Consider the following 17896-nt stretch of genomic DNA (forward strand, 5'->3'; position numbering starts at 1 on the left):
CAACTTGGGCTCACACATATTTTTCCCCATTTTGTTTTAAATTACTCGATCTTATTTAACATATTTGGATTTTGCATGTTCGGCATCTGCTCTTTCCTAGTGTATGTATTTTGCAGATAAAAGTTCAGCAGTGCAGTTAAGAGAAATTAGTTGGGTAAACAGTTGTAAATGTCAATGATAAAGTTCTGTTGAAGCTCATCTGATTAGCTTGGCGTCGCAGGTGTCTTATCTTTGCTGTGCAACAGAGTGTAAAATGGAAATTATTGCGTCCTGAGCATGAGAAATTTGTATTTTTTCAACTGAACCGATGCTGGACCCAAGGGACTGTGTTAGACCATAACGTTTCTATATCCTGACTGGAGGAGTGGGTTCGCTTTCTTTCTCTCTATCTCTCTCTCACTCTCTCACAGACACTCATATATTGTGACTGTTAGCTCTGATGGTCTCTCCAAGCCTGCACCGTAGGGCTCCTGTGTACCGGTAGCGGCCCATCTCCTTTCCTCAGTTGTGAGGTGCAGAGCAGAGAGGGGGAGCCCCCATGCTGAGTGAGTAGGGGAGAAAGCTCAGGGATTTGTCATTCAGCAGAGGTTAAACCCCAGCTATTAGTGCGGGGTCGGAGTGCGGCCCTGATAAAGACTTCCTGTTGTACTGTGTCAAAAAATCAATGGCTTCGCAGCGATGTGCTAATTTGATATCAACAATAGCCTTTTAAAAAATCAATTAGTCCTGATAGAGGAGACGATGGTGTTGGGGAATAGGGGAGATCCTGCTACAGAGGGTTGTGTAACTAGTTTTTACGCATTGAGATCCAGTCAGATGACTGAGTCCTTTTGAGCATGCTCGACTCCCATAGGATGGTGCAGATGATCATGCGTGTTGTTTTGCAAACGTGACGACCAGCACAACGCTAGGTTAGGTTGGCCTGTTGTAACGTTGATGTAAGGTTGGTGATGTCATTAATTGCCCAATACCTCAAAGTTCTTGTCCACCTGAACAATTTCATAGACAATGAACTACTGCACAAAGACAGGTGTGTCCAATAGTCTCATGATATGTTGAGAATGAATAGATAAGTGTAAGCTATGTATTTTACCAGGAAGTGCTAATGTATCTCTTTCTCATAACATTGTTTGGGTTATCAAGGCTGAGCTCCAGTGCCCCTACAGGACTGTACTGTAAACTACAGTTGTAGGTATTACGTTAACATGGTATAACTAACAACCCCTTTGAATGGTCCATGGTGGTGTTGGTTTACTCATAGGGACATATAAGGGGCAGAATCTCACTGTTCACTGCCGTCATGTCAATCTGACAGACTTGTAAAACTACTTTCAGGTGTCTGTTAGCACGTATGTCTTTTACATAGCTTGAATGGGATGTTTATGCTGCGAAAATTGGAATTTACCACATACGACTGGGAAAAATCCACTTGAACGGCCCTCAAACTGGTAATTCAAGTGGGAAACTTACTTATCATCCTGAGCTCCCACTTCTCCCACATGCTGACCTCTGACGTCAATTACAAAGTAAATGACCTCAATAACAGCAATTTCGGCAGTTAAATGCAACAACAAAACATTATTTATGAAAAAGCAATCTATTAATATGGGTTTTGAACACTATAATTTGTTTACAATCACGATAGCTGTACTTTTAGTTTATGGTTTATGCAGCTTCCTGGCCATTAGCCAATTGGCATTTCTCAATGAGGTCAAAGCACGTGAATGCATACAACTTGTATTTACGACTTCACAACTGGTAAATTCCCACCTCTTGCTTGGTTACGAACGCAGCGTTACCTGAAGGTTCCTTTGTTCCTCTTGAAGGATTCAGAGAGGAAGTGGATTTGCGTGAATCTGTTAAATTGCCCACGTGCCATGAGGTCACAATCCCTCAGGGTCTTTAAGAAAATAACACATCTAAACATGTGAAACGAATAGATTTTTTATACAAATGTATGGCCTCGCTTTTGCAGTATTCTCCCTCCAGTCCTCCCTCTTCCTCCTAAACTCCCTCTATCCCCCTCTGTCTACTCATCGGGTAATTGCATTAGTCATTTCATTAACGATAGGGTGATTGTTTTATTGTCTGCTGTTGTAAAACGGACAGGACGCCCCAGTGGTTGGTGAAGCAGCCATATTGATAAGGCTTTGTGTGGACACTGCCAGAGTGGAGCTCTATTGATAAGGCTGGCTGATAGGTCTGTGTGGACTGTGGTGCAGGATCCCTATTGATTAAGCCTGGTCCTGCCTGTGTTTTGTGGGCACTGTCTGTAGTCCGGGCCGTGGATATTCTTGAGGTCTGCTGTGTGGGGGTATAGAGATGGTTTAGAGGCGAGGAGAGGGGCCAGCATATCAAGCGGAGTGGCCAAGCGGCAGGGCAATGAACAGGGCTGTGGGGCTGTAGAGATGGTGTAGAGCCTCTACAGAGGGGCCAGTATCAGGCTGAGAGGCGAGCGCAGGGCATTGAGCAGTATTGATAAGAACCCCAGGTCATTATGGGGGTTTGTGGTGTGCGGTAGTGGTAATTAGCAGGGATTAGAACGGTAGGAGGCCCTGCGTAGTGTAGCACCGTGCTAACCTGTAGGGATTACCCATGTGCAGTGATTAAAATGGGCCTCATGATCACTCCTCCGTGGTAGGATGAAACTGATCTTGATTTTTAAGCCACCTGTTGGATGGTGTGCCCGGGCGGCTGACCGTGCGTTGGCAACTTAGAGCTGGGACCTCCCATCCAGGTTACCTCCCTGTGGTACAGTTGGCAGAGAGGGGGGAACGGGGCAAGGCAGAACATGGAAGGAGGATGGAATATTTTTAGGTTCTAAACACTGACACTCAGTGTGGTCTCTGTATTTCTTCACAAAGATAAAATCCCAGCAGACAATTTCACAATTAGGTTAATGGGGGTGTTCATGCTGATAAGGCATCATGTGACCGAGGCCAGCCAATATCAGGGCAGCAGACTGGACATTGATGGAGTGTTGAGATTAGGTGGTCAGAGTGTGATCTGGCCAGGGGTGATGGGAGATAGGCCTGGACACTGGACTTCAGCCTCGCTGATGTGTACATGAGACTTATACAAACACATCAAACGTATGGGAACCACATGTTTGACTCCATTCCATGAATCCATTCCCCACATTACAATGAGTCCATCCTCCTATAGCTCCTTCCACCAGCCTCCATTTAGTAACACACTCATAAGCTTGATTTGTTCCAATCTCCTTCTCACTACTGCTCCTTCATTTTTTCCCCACCTTCCCGATCCTCCACTCCTCCCTCTGTCTCTATCTCCCCCTCTCTCTCCTCCCTCTCTCCATTCCTCCCCCTTCCTCCCCCTCTCTTTCTCCCACTCTTGGCTGTGGGAAAGCCATTTTTATCAGCGTCTGTCTGTTGTTCTCTGGTGGGGATAGATACAGAGAAGATAGATGAGTGTTTTGACATAGAGAGTGTTAGACAAACACTCTTATCAGCCCGGCACTTTAGCCCGACCCCCGAAAGAGAAGCTGAACCATGGAGGAGATCGGGGGGGGGGGGGGGGGGGGGGGGGGACACACAGAGCAACAGAATCAACATGGAGGGAGAGGGACAGCTGAACGACGTGGTGGTAAACAGCAGGTTCCAATGGTACTGCACTGTAGAGCATGGGGGCTGTGTCATAGGACAGCTTACTGTAGGTACTGGACTAAGTGAATTTCAAGATTTCTTTCCTAATCATTCCTTTTTGAGAGATGTGTTTTTGTTTAAGCTTTTGAGATCCTACCTTTGTGATCCTACTTTTGAGATTCTGCTCTGTGGGATTGTAAGGGACATGAGTGTGATAGTGAATGGCTCTCCTCATCAGTGGCCTGAGGCTCCCTCTGTCCAAGTCTCACACTAATGCCTTGACTCCCATGTCTTTTTCTCAGTTATCTCCTAAGAGGAAGTACAAAAGTTTTCTTGGTTTTGGCCAACTCCTGCTCAGTCCACTCTGTGCTCAAGGCAACACCACACTCCCCCTAGTGTTGGAATCATCAGAGCTCTGGCCATGACATGACGCAGATTAGGGATGGGCAACTTTGATGGGACACAAAAAAATCTGTACTCATTATGAGGGGGCCGCAGTGCCTCGCAGGTCTGCGTACCCACATCCATACCCACACATGCCGTCAACTGATTTGTGCAATCAATCTATTTTTTGCAGTTAAACTACTTTACCCACTTAAAGGTTTTTCACGCACAACAGTTTCCCGTGTGTATCAAGAATGGTCCACCATCCAAAGGACATGCCGCCAACTTGACACAACTTTGGTAATTCAGGCTGTTCTGAGGGTAAAGGGGGAGTGAACAATATTGTGAAATTGTAAAAATGCTGATAATTCCCTTTTAGTGTAAGAGCTGTTTGAAAAGATCTCGTGAAATTTCTGCCATTTTTGGTGGGATTGAGCTTAGTTAACAGACCAATAAGAATGAGTTCCAAACCTCTCAGCCAATAACAGCTAGTTTTCAGTTTTCTCCTCCCCACTCAGACCACTCATAAACGTCTGCATTGGACCTTTAACTACAAGCATTATACCAGTAGTCAGGGCCGGCAGTAACCCTTTGGGGGCCCTAAGCGAGATTTGTTTTGGACTCCCCACACCTCGCAGGCATAACATTATACTGGCCCCGGTCTTGACGGCAGATATATATTTTTAAAATGTAAAGTTAATTTCCTGCAATTGTACACATTTTGCTATAAGGCGTAGAGACATTTTCTGGGCGTTCGTAAACTCAAGAGTTTCACTCTCGGAGCGTTCAGAGCGCACACTGGACGCGCTCTGGCCGAGGAGTAGGATTGATTTGAGCGTTCTGTTCTAACAACAGCAGTCAAGCACCCAAGCTAGTTGGCTAACATTGGCTAGCTTGCTAGCTACTTCCAGACACAAATGAGAGAACAGCTCACTCTGACCATTTTACTCGCCCTAGCAGAGCTGGTTAGGCTGTTTTTATGTTATCCGAAACATTGGTGACTGCAACTGTGCTGCTGGCAACAATTTAATTACGCTTTTTTGCCAACGTTTACTGACACTGGCCATATTCAATGGGTGTTGAGCGTTTGTAAATGTGTCAGTTATTCTGCGCTCTGGCACACTCAGACGAGAGTGCTCTGAAAACGGAGTAGATAGCCAGAGCGAATTTACCAGCTACGTCTATCGACAGTTGCCGCAGTGAGATCATGAACATTCTATTGAACATTCTACTTGCTTAGGGGTGTCTTTTGTTTAGACATGTAGCTAGCTTGCTAAACAATGAACCATAATCCAAACTCATAACATTACTAGCCTGCGTAAATCTGCAGGTAGCTAACCAACCAGGTTCAATGTTAGCTAGCTAACATTAGGCTATAACTAGCAATGCAAATGGCTCTGAGATACGAATAATATTACTACACAGATCATATATGTAACGTTAGCTAGCGAACCAGCCAGCTAATATTAGCTAGCTAGCTAACAGTACACTTTAACTTGAAATTAAAACAATTTTATGACAAAATTAGAAACGTGTAATATCCGAAAATGTAGCTAGCTAGACTCTCTTACCCATATACATGGATGGACGCTTCACCCTCTCTGTCACGGATGCCATGGTTGCCCTTAGTTTGAAGATGTAATCCGGAGACAGGTGTTTTATACAACACAGCCTTCTGTGTGTTCTCTTTTTGACTATGTCTGCATATTTGCAATCAAACGCCAGAGTTTTCTCCATCTCCTTAGCTATCATACTCTAATTCCACCGTGCATTCCACTGATTTCAAAACTCCGTGCTCCAGAAAGTGGAGAGCAACACTTATGCAGTTCTACTACGTGATATCTTTCAAAAAAGCCTAATTAGAAAGGATTACCTACACATACTGACCAGCTCATATTATAGACAGATTGCGTGCTACATGGCAGACCAATCCAAACTCATCTCTCGGCATGTCCAGCCCACTCATTATCTCAGCCAATCATGGCTTGCGGGAAGGTTGCTGACTTTTACGTGGTTAAAACAACTAGGCTCATTTCATATTTTTAGTTGTATTTACAGATACATACAAGTTTGTTATTAAGGCACATGAAAGTTCACATGTTCCAGAAGGCATTTCTGCCAAAAAACGCATTTTGATAAAAAAAATAAAGTTTACATTCAAATGGCTCTCCTGTGAAGTAGTGACGCGTGACATACGCCTAGATTTCTGAAACAAGTCACATATGATATCTGAGAGTGACTAACAAAATGAATGGGGGCTCCCTGGAAGTCAGGGTCCCTGGACACTTGCCCTGCATACTCGGTCGGTATTTGGCCGTGATTACTTAAGTTTAGATAGCTGGCTAGACTAACTTACCAATTAAAAAATGGTTAGCTGCACATGGCTAATTGAACGACTGTTAGTAACTGATATAACAATAGAAAACTGCTGATGCACAATGGAATTTCGAAATTGCACCTTGTGTATTCTACTATTATAACTCTCAACAGCAAATTGAGACTCGACTGAGTTGGTTTTGTATGGCTTTGTATCTTGTTTGCTTGTGGAACCTGGGTGACTTAGTCGCTCTCTCTTCTCTTTCTTCTCTCATTCTCTCTGTAGATGACCTGGAGCTAAGTGTCGATACTGCTGACCCCAAGGTTCTGGCCCGCAGAGTCCTCACCACTGACACACTATGGGGACCATACGCTGGGATCGTCCAATCAGAAGAGGCTAGAGATGACCAGGTGCCAGAGGTGAGGGTTCAAAGTGCATGGAGGTAGAGGTTAAAGGTCAAGGGTCGGGAAGGAGGTTGGTCAATGGATCAGTAAATAAATAAAATGCCTTATCAACCATAGATCGGTCAGTGTGTGTGCATGATTCTATTACCACATTAACAATCACTATGTAGTTTTGTGTGCTTCAATGAGCAGTATTTCTGGAGTTTGACTATGGGTCTGAAAAGCTAGCATAAATTTGTTCAACAGCTGAGTCAGTCACTGAAATCATCTTTGACTGAAACAATGTTGTTAACTAACCAGCTACCTACTTAGTGCTGCACACACAATGTTTAATCTTTCAACAAAAGCTAGCATGCTACTGTAGCTTGTAGTGCTAATGCTTAACTTATTAGGAGTTTTCATGAAGCAGCTGTTCTTCTGCCACTGTCACGATCGTTATATAAATAATCGGACCAAGGCGCAGCGTGAGTAGAGTTCCACATATTTATTACAGTGAAACTTCAAAAACAACAAAGAATTAACGAACGTCCAGTACGTAGCGCACATAGGCACTAAACAAAAAAATATCCCACAACGCAGGTGGGAAAAGAGACACACTAAGTATGATCCCCAATTTGAGGCAACGATATTCAGCTGCCTCCAATTGGGAACCATACTCACACACCAACATAGAACTAAAATAACTAGAAAACCCCCCTAGTCACGCTCTGACCTATTACACCATAGAGAGCCCTCTGGGTCAGGGCGTAACAGCCACGAGTCATTGCAGTAGCCTGAGTCAGCTGCTGTATTCAGCTGACTCAACAATTACGATCGTGGAGAAACATGCTGATCTACGGTGTGATTTCTGAAAACAGCCAGTTCCTCTTAATTGTGGGGCTGCATGTCTACAGCTTCAGGGTAATTTAAACAGGCTAAGCAAGCTTTTATGTCAGTGAAGGAAGGGCTAGCTATAAGGGCTTTAAGCGAGACCCAGATGCAGATGGTTAGAGTCCAAGATGTTTATTAAAAATCCCAAAATGGTTGTGGACAGACAAAAGGTCAAAACCAGTTCCAGAGGTACAGAATGGCAGACAGGCTCGAGGTCAGTGCAGACAGGAATGGAGTCCAGAAAAACAGGCAAAGGTCAAAACTGGGAGGACTAGTAAAAGAGAATAGAAAAGTAGGCGCTGGTTGACTTGAACATATAAGACGAACTGGCACAGAGAAACAGGAAACACAGGGATAAATACACAAGGGAAAATAAGCGACACCTGGAGGGGCTGAAGACAATCACAAGGACAGGTGAAACAGATCAGGGCGTGACAGTACCCCCCCCCCCCCCTCTAGGGACGTCCTACCTGGGCGCATACCTGGCTGCCCGGGGTGTCGGCGGTGAAAATCAGCGATGAGGGTCGGGTCCAGGATGTCTTTAGCCGGAACCCAGCACCTCTCCTCCGGGCCATAACCCCCCCCAGTTAACCAGGTACTGGAAACCCCTGCCCCGTGGTCGAACCCTCAGGAGGCGTCTCACCTTATACGCTGTATCGATGACACGGGGGGGGGGGGGGGCTAGAAGCAGAAGACAGAGGGCAGTGAGACTAGGGTTTAAATCCTGGAAATATGAAAAGTAGGGGGAACACGGAGGGTACGGGGCAACAGCAGACGGACAGCAGTGGGACTAATGACTCTAGAAATGGAGAAAGGACCAATGAAACGGGGGGGAAAGTTTACGGGATTCTACCCGGAGGGGTAGGTGCGCTCTGCCAGCCATGCGCTCTGCCCGACAGCGAGGAGCCAGAGTCCGGTGGCGGTCCTCCAGGTATTGTCGACAAGCGGTGGTCTTGAGAAGAGCCACCCTAGCTCTTTTCCATGTACACCGACAGCAGTGGATTAACATCTTGGCTGAAGGTACGTTGACCTCAACTTCTTGCTCTGGGAAGAGCGGGGGCTGATACCCCATGGAGCATTCGAAAGGCGATAGTCCAGTAGCCGAGCAAGGGAGAGTGTTCCTGGCATATTCCACCCAGGGGTTACTGGCAACCAGAAACCGGAGTGCCGTCTCCATATCTTGATTGGCTCGCTCTGACTGGCCGTTAGAGTGGGGATGAAACCCAGAGGACAGGCTGGCTGACGACCCAATAAGAGTGTAGAACACCTGCCAGAACTGGGACGAGAACCAAGGACCCCGGTCCGAGACAACATCAACTTGGAGTCCATGGATATGGAAGACATGCTGCACCATAAGCTGGGCCGTCTCCTTGGCTGAAGGTAACTTAGGAAGAGTGATGAGATGGGAGGCCTTGGAGAATCTGTCCACCACCGTCAGGATGGTTGTGTTGCCATCTGACGGAGGAAGCCCAGTGACGAATTCCAGAGAAATATGGGACCAGGGGTGATGAGGGACAGGAAGTGGCTGTAGGAGGCCAGACGGAGCTTGCCACGGAGTCTTGCTTTGCGCGCATACCATGCATGCAGCGACGAAGGCCGAGACATCAGGAACCATGGTAGGCCACCAGAAGCGTTGACGGAGGAAAGCCAGGGTCCGACGAGTACCAGGATGACAGGTAAGCCTGGAGGAGTGAGCCCATTCTAGGACCTGAGACCAGACCTCATCAGGCACAAGCAGACGGTTAGCCTTGAACGCTGAACCTTGCGGACCAGAGCCTCAATTCCCCAAACAATAGAAGCCGCCAAACAAGAGGCAGGGAGGATGGTCTCAGATTCACAGGGAGTGGCAGTGGAACTGTATAGACGGGAGAGAGCATCCGGCTTCAGGTTTTTGGACACTGGGCGGTAGGAGACTGATGAAATTGAACCTAGTAAATAACAGAGCCCACCGGGCCTGCCTGGAATTAAGGCGCTTGGCTGTGCTGAATGCTGTCTTCCAATCATCTCCTTCGCATATCCGAACCAGGTGGTAGGCATTCCGATGGTCCAGCTTGGGAAAAAATGGTGGCTCCCGGGAGAGGTTCAAAAGCCGAGGAGAGGAGTGGTAGGGAGTAACAATTCTTAATCGTAATATCCTTAAGACCCCGGTAGTCAATGCACGGACGCAGGGTCTTGTCCTTCTCCACAAAGAAGAGCCCTGCGCCGGCAGGAGAAGCAGACGGACGGACAGCCCCAGTAGCCAGAGACTCCTCTATGTACTCCCCCATGGCCTTGGTCTCCGGCCCAGATAGAGAATATAGCCTACCCCGAGGTGGTGTGGTGCCTGGGGGGGGATCAATGGCACAATCATGAGGACGATGCGGGGGAAGAGAAGTAGCCCGTGCCTTGCTGAAAACCTCCAGGAGGTTGTGGTAATCTGTGGCCCGGTAGAGAAATCCGAGACTTGACATAAGCCCTGAGGAGGCTGTCTCGGGGAAGACTGCGCTGCTTTGAGGCAATGGGAATGGCAAAACAGACTCCAACCCAAGATTGAACTTGTGGTCCAATCAATAACGGGGTTGTGTTTTTTAAGCTAAGAAAATCCCAAAACAACTGGAACATGGGGAGACTCAATGAGAAGCAGCTGTATAGCCTCACTGTGATTTCCTGAAACCCGTAGATTAACAGGAACAGTGCTGTGGGTAACTCTACCAATGGAGCGTCCGTCCAGTGCTCTACCGTCCATGGAAACAGAGAGAAATTGTGTGGGAATACCTAATTCAGAAACTAGAGTAGCATCCATAAAACTCTCATCTGCCCCAGAGTCAATGAGCACCCGTAAAGATTTAGACTGGTCTCCCCACAGTAGTATAACAAAGGAGGGAGTCCGGTTAATGGGATTAAGAAGATTCCCAGTCTGGCTCACCAGAGTACTTGTGCCTACTATAGAGATGGGTCTCTTAACTGGGCAGGTGGCTATATAATGTCATGCAGCCCCACAGTACAGACAGCTGTTGGAACTCAGCCTATGTGAACGTTCCTTAGGCAATAATCTAGCTCTGCCCAGTTGCATAGGTTCTGGAGTATCTGACTCACCCGTCGCTGATGATTCTCGAGGGAGCTCAGGTGGTTTCGGATCCTCTCTGAAAAATAGCCTTCATGGGACTTCCAGATTCCTTTGAAGATGAGCGAGCCACTGCGGATGAACAAGTGTGACCCAGGCCAGACCTCCTCTCACTCCTGCGTTCCCTTAGCTGCCCATCAATTGTAATGGTGAGGGCGATGAGGGAATCGAGGCCCACAGGCAATTCCCGAGCAGCTAGCTCATCCTTTAACTCCTCAGATAGTCCGTGAAGGAAGGTATCAAAAAGGGACTCTGGATTCCAGGTACTCTCGGAGGCCAGCGTGTGAAAGTCAACAGCGTAGTCTGCCACACTATGAGAATTTTGACGTAAATCCAGCAGTTTATGGGCCACCTCTCTCTCTACCATAAAATCCTCCAGATGACGACAATTGGCAGATTGTTGCTCCCAAACAGCCGTTGCCCCGGAGAGCTCCCTTCCCGACATTAGCGTAATAATATATGCTATCTTAGATCGGTCCGAAGGAAACGAAGATGGCTGTAGCTCAAAAATAAGGGAGCATTGAGAAAGAAAACCCCAGCAGATACCAGGATCCCCAGAGTATCGCTCCGGAGGAGGTAAGCAAGGTTCCCGGGGAAGGCTGTACAACCTCACCACTCACAGGGAAAAAGTTTCTGATTGGTTGGGGATTCTCAGAGGTGGTAGGCTGCCTATGAGCTAACTCCCTGATTTGCTCCATAACAGCCTTGAACCCCTGGTCGTGACGTTCCGTCAGGGAATGAAGCCCTTCCAGAAGGTCCTGAAGTAGCTCCTCATGCCCCCGAATGGTGGCTCCCTGCAGGGATACAGCGTGGTGGAGCTGGTCCAGATCTGCTGGGTCTGTCAAAGCCAGTTCTTACTATAAGGCCACAAGGCGAGACCCAGATGCAGACACAGGAGACAGATGGTTAGAGTCCAATATGTTTATTAACAATCCAAAAGGAGTAGGCAAGAGAATGGTCGTGGACAGGCAAAAGGTCAAAACCAGTTCAGAGTTCCAGAGGTACAGATTGGCAGGCAGGCAGCATTTATAACCCTTGACTTATTCCACATTTTGTTGGGTTACAGCCTGAATTCAAAATGTATTAAATATATATTTTTCGCACCCATCTACGCACAATACCTCATAATGACAAAGTGAAAACATGTTTTTAGATTTTGTAGCAAATTTATTGAAAATGAAATACAGAAATAACTAATTTACATACGTATTTACACCGCTGAGTCAATACATGTAAGAATCACCTTTAGCAGCGATTACAGCTGTGAGTTTTTCTGAATAGTTCTCGAAGAGCTTTGCACACCTGGATTGTACAATATTAGCACATTATTCAAGTTGGTTGTTGATCATTGCTAGACAGCCATTTTCAAGTCTTGACATAGATATTCAAGTAGATTTAAGTCAAAACTGTAACTCGGCCACAAAGGAACATTCACTGTCTACTTGGTAAGCAACTCCAGTGTAGCCTTCTGTTTTAGGTTATTGTCCTGCTGAAAGGTGAATTGATCTCCCAGTGTCTGGTGGAAAGCAGACTGAACCAGGTTTTCCTCTAAGATTTTGCATGCGCTTAGCTCCATTCCGTTTCTTATTTTTCCTGAAAAACTCCCCAGTCCTTAACAATTACAAGCATGATTGTATTACAACCATAACATGATGCAGCCACCACTATTCTTGAAAATGGAAAGTGGTACTCAGTAATGACTTGTATTGGATTTGCCTCAAACCAAACACGTTGTATTCAGAACAAAATGTCAATTGCTTTGCCACATTTTTTTGCAGTATTACTTTAGTGCCTTGTTGCAAACAGAATACATGTTTTGGAATATTTGTTTTCTATACAGGCTTCCTTCTTTTCACTCTTTCAATTAGGTTAGTATTGTGGAGTAACTACAATGTTGTTGATCCATCCCCAGTTTTCACCTGCCTCTCTGCTCACTGAGTTAGGATGGACGCCTGCATCTTTGTAGTGGCGGGGTATATTGATACACCATCCAAAGTGTAATTAATAACTTCAACATGCTCAAAGGGATGTTCAGTGTCTGCTTTTTTTAATGTATACCAATCTACCAATAGGTGCCCTTCTTCACGAGGCATTAGAAAACCTCCCTGGTGTTTGAAATTCACTGCGTGACTGAGTGACCTTACAATTATCTGTATGTGTGGGGTAAAGAGATGAGGTAGTCATTCAAAAATCATGTTAAACACTATTATTGTCCATGCCACTTATTATGTGACTTGTTAAGCACATTTTTTATTTAGGATTGCCATAACAAAGGGGTTGAATACTTATTGACTCAAGACATTTCAGCTTTTCATTTTGTATTAATTCCACTTTCACATTATTGGGTATTGTGTGTAGGCCATGGAGAAAAAAATCTATATTTAATACATTTTAAATTCAGGCTGTAATACAACAAAATGTGGAACAGCCATGGGGTGTTAATACTTACGAGCATCGCGGAGAAGTGACGCCATCTAACGTGAGACACTGCCAATCACAGCGATTATGCAAATATTAGAAATCTCACTTTTGGTCTCCACAGAACACATTAGTTGTTAAGCAACAGTTTGTTTGTCCAGATGTAACCAGTCTGTCAAAAGTTGCTAGCTTATGTCTAAATTATGAAACTAAATACATACTGCAATTCCAACCAAAAAACGTCTTCAATGCTGACCACACAGCCACAGTGTGTGTGAGAGTTGCAAAATAAATGTACATATACAGTACCTTTGGAAAGTATTCAGACCCCTTGACTTTTTCCACATTTTGTTATGTTACAGCCTTATTCTAAAATGTTTTTTTTTTTTTTTTAAATGTCCTCATCAATCTACACACAATACCCCATAATGACAAAGCAAAAACAGGGTTTTAGACATTTTTGCTAATTTATTAAAAATGAAAAATGCGTGAAATGCTTATGTTACTAGCTCCTAACAATGCAGTAAAATGTCAAACAAGTACATAAATGACCCACCAACCCCCCCCCCCCCCCCCCCCCCCAAAACCCCAGAAATCAAATCAAATTTATTTATATAGCCCTTCGTACATCAGCTGATATCTCAAAGTGCTGTAAAACCCAGCCTGAAACCCCAAACAGCAAGCAATGCAGGCGTAGAAGCACGGTGGCTAGGAAAAACTCCCTAGGAAGGCCAAAACCTAGGAAGAAACCTAGAGAGGAACCAGGCTATGAGGGGTGGCTAGTCCTCTTCTGGCTGTGCCGGGTGGAGATTATAACAGAACATGGCCAAGATGTTCAAATGTTCATAAATGACCAGCATGGTCAAATAATAATAATCATAGTAGTTGTCGAGGGTGCAGCAAGTCAGCACCTCAGGAGTAAATGTCAGTTGGCTTTTCATAGCCGATCATTAAGAGTATCTCTACCGCTCCTGCGGTCTCTAGAGAGTTGAAAACAGCAGGTCTGGGACAGGTAGCACGTCCGGTGAACAGGTCAGGGTTCCATAGCCGCAGGCAGAACAGTTGAAACTGGAGCAGCAGCACGGCCAGGTGAACTGGGGACAGCAAGGAGTCATCATGCCAGGTAGTCCTGAGGCATGGTCCTAGGGCTCAGGTCCTCCAAGAGAGAGAAAGAAAGAGAGAAAGAGAGAATTAGAGGGGGCATACTTATATTCACACAGGACACCGTATAAGACAGGAGAAGTACTCCAGATATAACAAACTGACCCTAGCCCCCCGACACATAAGCTAATGCAGCATAAATACTGGAGGCTGAGACAGGAGGGGTGAGGAGACACTGTGGCCCCATCCGATGATACCCCCGGACAGGGCCAAACAGGAAGGATATAACCCCACCCACTTTGCCAAAGCACAGCCCCCACACCACTAGAGGGATATCTTCAACCACCAACTTACCATCCTGAGACAAGGCCGAGTATAGTCCACAAAGATCTCCGCCACGGCACAACCCAAGGGGGGGCGCCAACCCAGACAGGAAGATCACGTCAGTGACTCAACCCACTCAAGTGACGCACCCCTCCTAGGGACGGCATGAAAGAGCACCAGTAAGCCAGTGACTCAGCCCCTGTAATAGGGTTAGAGGCAGAGAATCCCAGTGGAGAAAGGGGAACCGGCCAGGCAGAGACAGCAAGGGTGGTTCGTTGCTCCAGAGCCTTTCCGTTCACCTTCACACTCCTGGGCCAGACTACACTCAATCATATGACCCACTGAAGAGATGAGTCTTCAGTAAAGACTTAAAAGTTGAGACCGAGTCTGCGTCTCTCACATGGGTAGGCAGACCATTCCATAAAAATGGAGCTCTATAGGAGAAAGCCCTGCCTCCAGCTGTTTGCTTAGAAATTCTAGGGACAATTAGGAGGCCTGCGTCTTGTGACCGTAGCGTACGTGAAGGTATGTACGGCAGGACCAAATCGGAAAGATAGGTAGGAGCAAGCCCATGTAATGCTTTGTAGGTTAGCAGTAAAACCTTGAAATCAGCTCTTGCCTTAACAGGAAGCCAGTGTAGGGAGACTAGCACTGGAGTAATATGATCAAATTTTTTGGTTCTAGTCAGGATTCTAGCAGCCGTATTTAGCACTAACTGAAGTTTATTTAGTGCTTTATCCGGGTAGCCGGAAAGTAGAGCATTGCAGTAGTCTAACCTAGAACTAACAAAAGCATGGATACATTATTTTTTTTGGGCTGATTTTAGAAGAACACTTCTGAACACTTCTCTTCTCACTGCATGTCTCACTTCTTTATTTGGCACTTACTATAGTAATTTATTTATTTAACTTAATATATTGAGATGAGAAAACATTTGAATTGGAATTGGGCTGCCTGAGTAAACACAGCCTTAGACTTTGTCCAACAGGAGTAGGTTGATATACTTTTTCATATTTAACTTAAAATCAGGAAAGCAGATAACGTGGGTGATGTTTATTATAGCCTTGCAGTCCACCTTTTTGGTATTTTGTACCAGTTTACATCTCTTTACAAAGGCATGGTTTTCAAATATGGATGATGGCAATATTTTAAATAATAATAATAATTGATTGGACTTATATGGCATTTTTCTAGACACTCAAAGCTCTTTACAGTAAAAGAGGAAAATCACCACCCTAACCCCACTTACATACTCTTGCAATAAATGCCGTGTGATCTTTAGTGACCACAGAGTTGGGACACCTGTTTAAAGTCACATCTTCTTAAATTTTTATTGAAGAACATTCCATTGTTAGTACTTCAACATTATTAATAGGAAATTGTTGCAAAAGTGTATGGTATAAATTACAGTGATCTATCTTTGAACTTACTACCTTCTTGTTCATTTCAGCAACACATTTATATTTGGCTTTTGTTTGTCCGTCTTTCCCCTGGTGGCATTCATATGTCTTTGTGCCCACAACTTGAAAGGGAGCACCATTGAATGGAGGACTTTTAATCTCCCAGCTGAGTTTTTTTTACTGCCAAAGGTTGTGCATCTGTTGAAGGTCAAGAATATGATATATTACTATTAGGATGAAAGTGTTACGTCTGTTGTTAGGAGACCAAGGTGCAGCTTGGTAGGCGTACATTATACTTTTATTTTTAATGACACCAAAAAACAACAAAATACAAAACAAACGTAAAGCTATATGCAGTGCAGAAAGCAACTACACACAAACAAGATCCCACAACTGAAGGTGGGAAAAAGGGCTGCCTAAGTATGATCCCCAATAAGAGACAACGATAGACAGCTGCCTCTGATTGGGAACCATACCCGGCCAACAAAGAAATAGACAAACTAGAATGCCCACCCAAATCACACCCTGACCTAACCAAATAGAGAAATAAAAAGGCTCTCTAAGGTCAGGGCGTGACAGAAATGCTTCTAGGGAAACTAACAACGTTGCTCTATCAAATAGAATAACTCCTCTGTGCTTGGAATGGAATTCCTTATGCTAATTTGCTAGCTCAATTTAGATGAGAGTAGCAACAGTTAGCTACTGTACAAGTTACCTAAAAAAGAAAAGACAACTTACACTTTTGGCCAAAACTTTTGTCCTTTCTCAATGTTATGAACTTCAGTGATGTTGCCAATTCTTGTTCCCGGATGTATTTAGTTATTTTTGGTGCTTTCAAGACAACTGGGAACTCCAAAAAACTAAACTGATCTTCAGGTCGGAAAGTCGGAGCTCTAGAAAGATGCCAGAGTTTCCGACTTGGCATTCCGAGTTGGATGACTGTTCAAAAGGATTTTTCCTCGTCGGAGCTTGGTTTTTCCCGATTTTCCAGCTGTCTTGAACGTTCGAAAGTCAGAGATTTCCAAGTTCCCAGTTGTTTTGAACGTGGCATAGGTCCTCAAAGTTGAACTCGAAATATACCTTAAGACGGCATATGCGTCGACACACCCTCATCTGATTGGTCGGGTAGGCGGGCTTTCTGAGCCGGTATACGCGTCATCACACTCCCTCATCTGATTGGTCGAGTAGACGGGCCTTCTCACTTTTGTGGCAACTAGTGACAACCAGTCTCTCTGGCACTGACAAGGAGTGGAATGTTAGCTAAAGAAACTGGTACTCAGACAAAAACCCTTTTTCAGGACACTGTCTTTCAAAGATAATTCATAAAAATCCAAATAACTTCACAGATCTTCATTGTAAAGGGTTTAAACACTGTTTCCCATACTTGTTCAATGAACCATAAACAATTAATGAACATGCACCTGTGGAACGGTCGTTAAGACACTAATAGCTTACAGACGGTAGGCAATTAAGGTCACAGTTATGAAAACTTAGAACACTAAAGAGGCCTTTCTACTGACTCTGAAAAACAGCAAGAGAAAGATGCCCAGGGTCCCTGCGTCAACGTGCCTTAGGCGTGCTGCAAGGAGGCATGAGGACTGCAGATGCAATAAATTGCAATGTCCGTACTGTGAGACGCGCTACAGGGAGACAGGATGGACAGCTGATCGTCCTCGCAGTGGCAGACCACGTGTAACAGCACCTGCACAGGATCTGTACAGCCGAACTTCACACCTGCGGAACAGGTACAGGATGGCAACAACAACTGCCCGAGTTACACCAGGAATGCACAATCCCTCCATCAGTGCTCAGATTGTCCACAATAGGCTGAGAGAGGCTGGACTGAGGGCTTGTAGGCCAGTTGTAAGGCAGGTCCTCACCAGACATCACCGGCAACAACATCGCCTATGGGCACAAACCCACCGTCGCTGGACCAGACAGGACTGGCAAAAAGTGCTCTTCACTGACGA

General features: G+C 45.3%; 1 protein-coding gene across 3 annotated transcripts in view; it reads left to right on the forward strand.

Annotated features, from left to right (window-relative positions):
* The window catches only part of LOC120053871 (zinc finger protein ZFPM1-like), a 109444-nt gene that overhangs the window by 63246 nt on the left and 28302 nt on the right, over positions 1-17896 (forward strand). For all 3 annotated transcript variants that reach the window (XM_039001149.1, XM_039001152.1, XM_039001151.1), the window contains exon 4: positions 6592-6725. In XM_039001149.1, the coding sequence (XP_038857077.1) occupies positions 6592-6725 (134 nt within the window). The remainder of the gene's footprint in view (positions 1-6591; positions 6726-17896) is intronic.

The sequence above is a fragment of the Salvelinus namaycush genome, chromosome 9, assembly GCF_016432855.1.
Source record: "Salvelinus namaycush isolate Seneca chromosome 9, SaNama_1.0, whole genome shotgun sequence".
Classification (NCBI taxonomy): domain Eukaryota; kingdom Metazoa; phylum Chordata; class Actinopteri; order Salmoniformes; family Salmonidae; genus Salvelinus; species Salvelinus namaycush.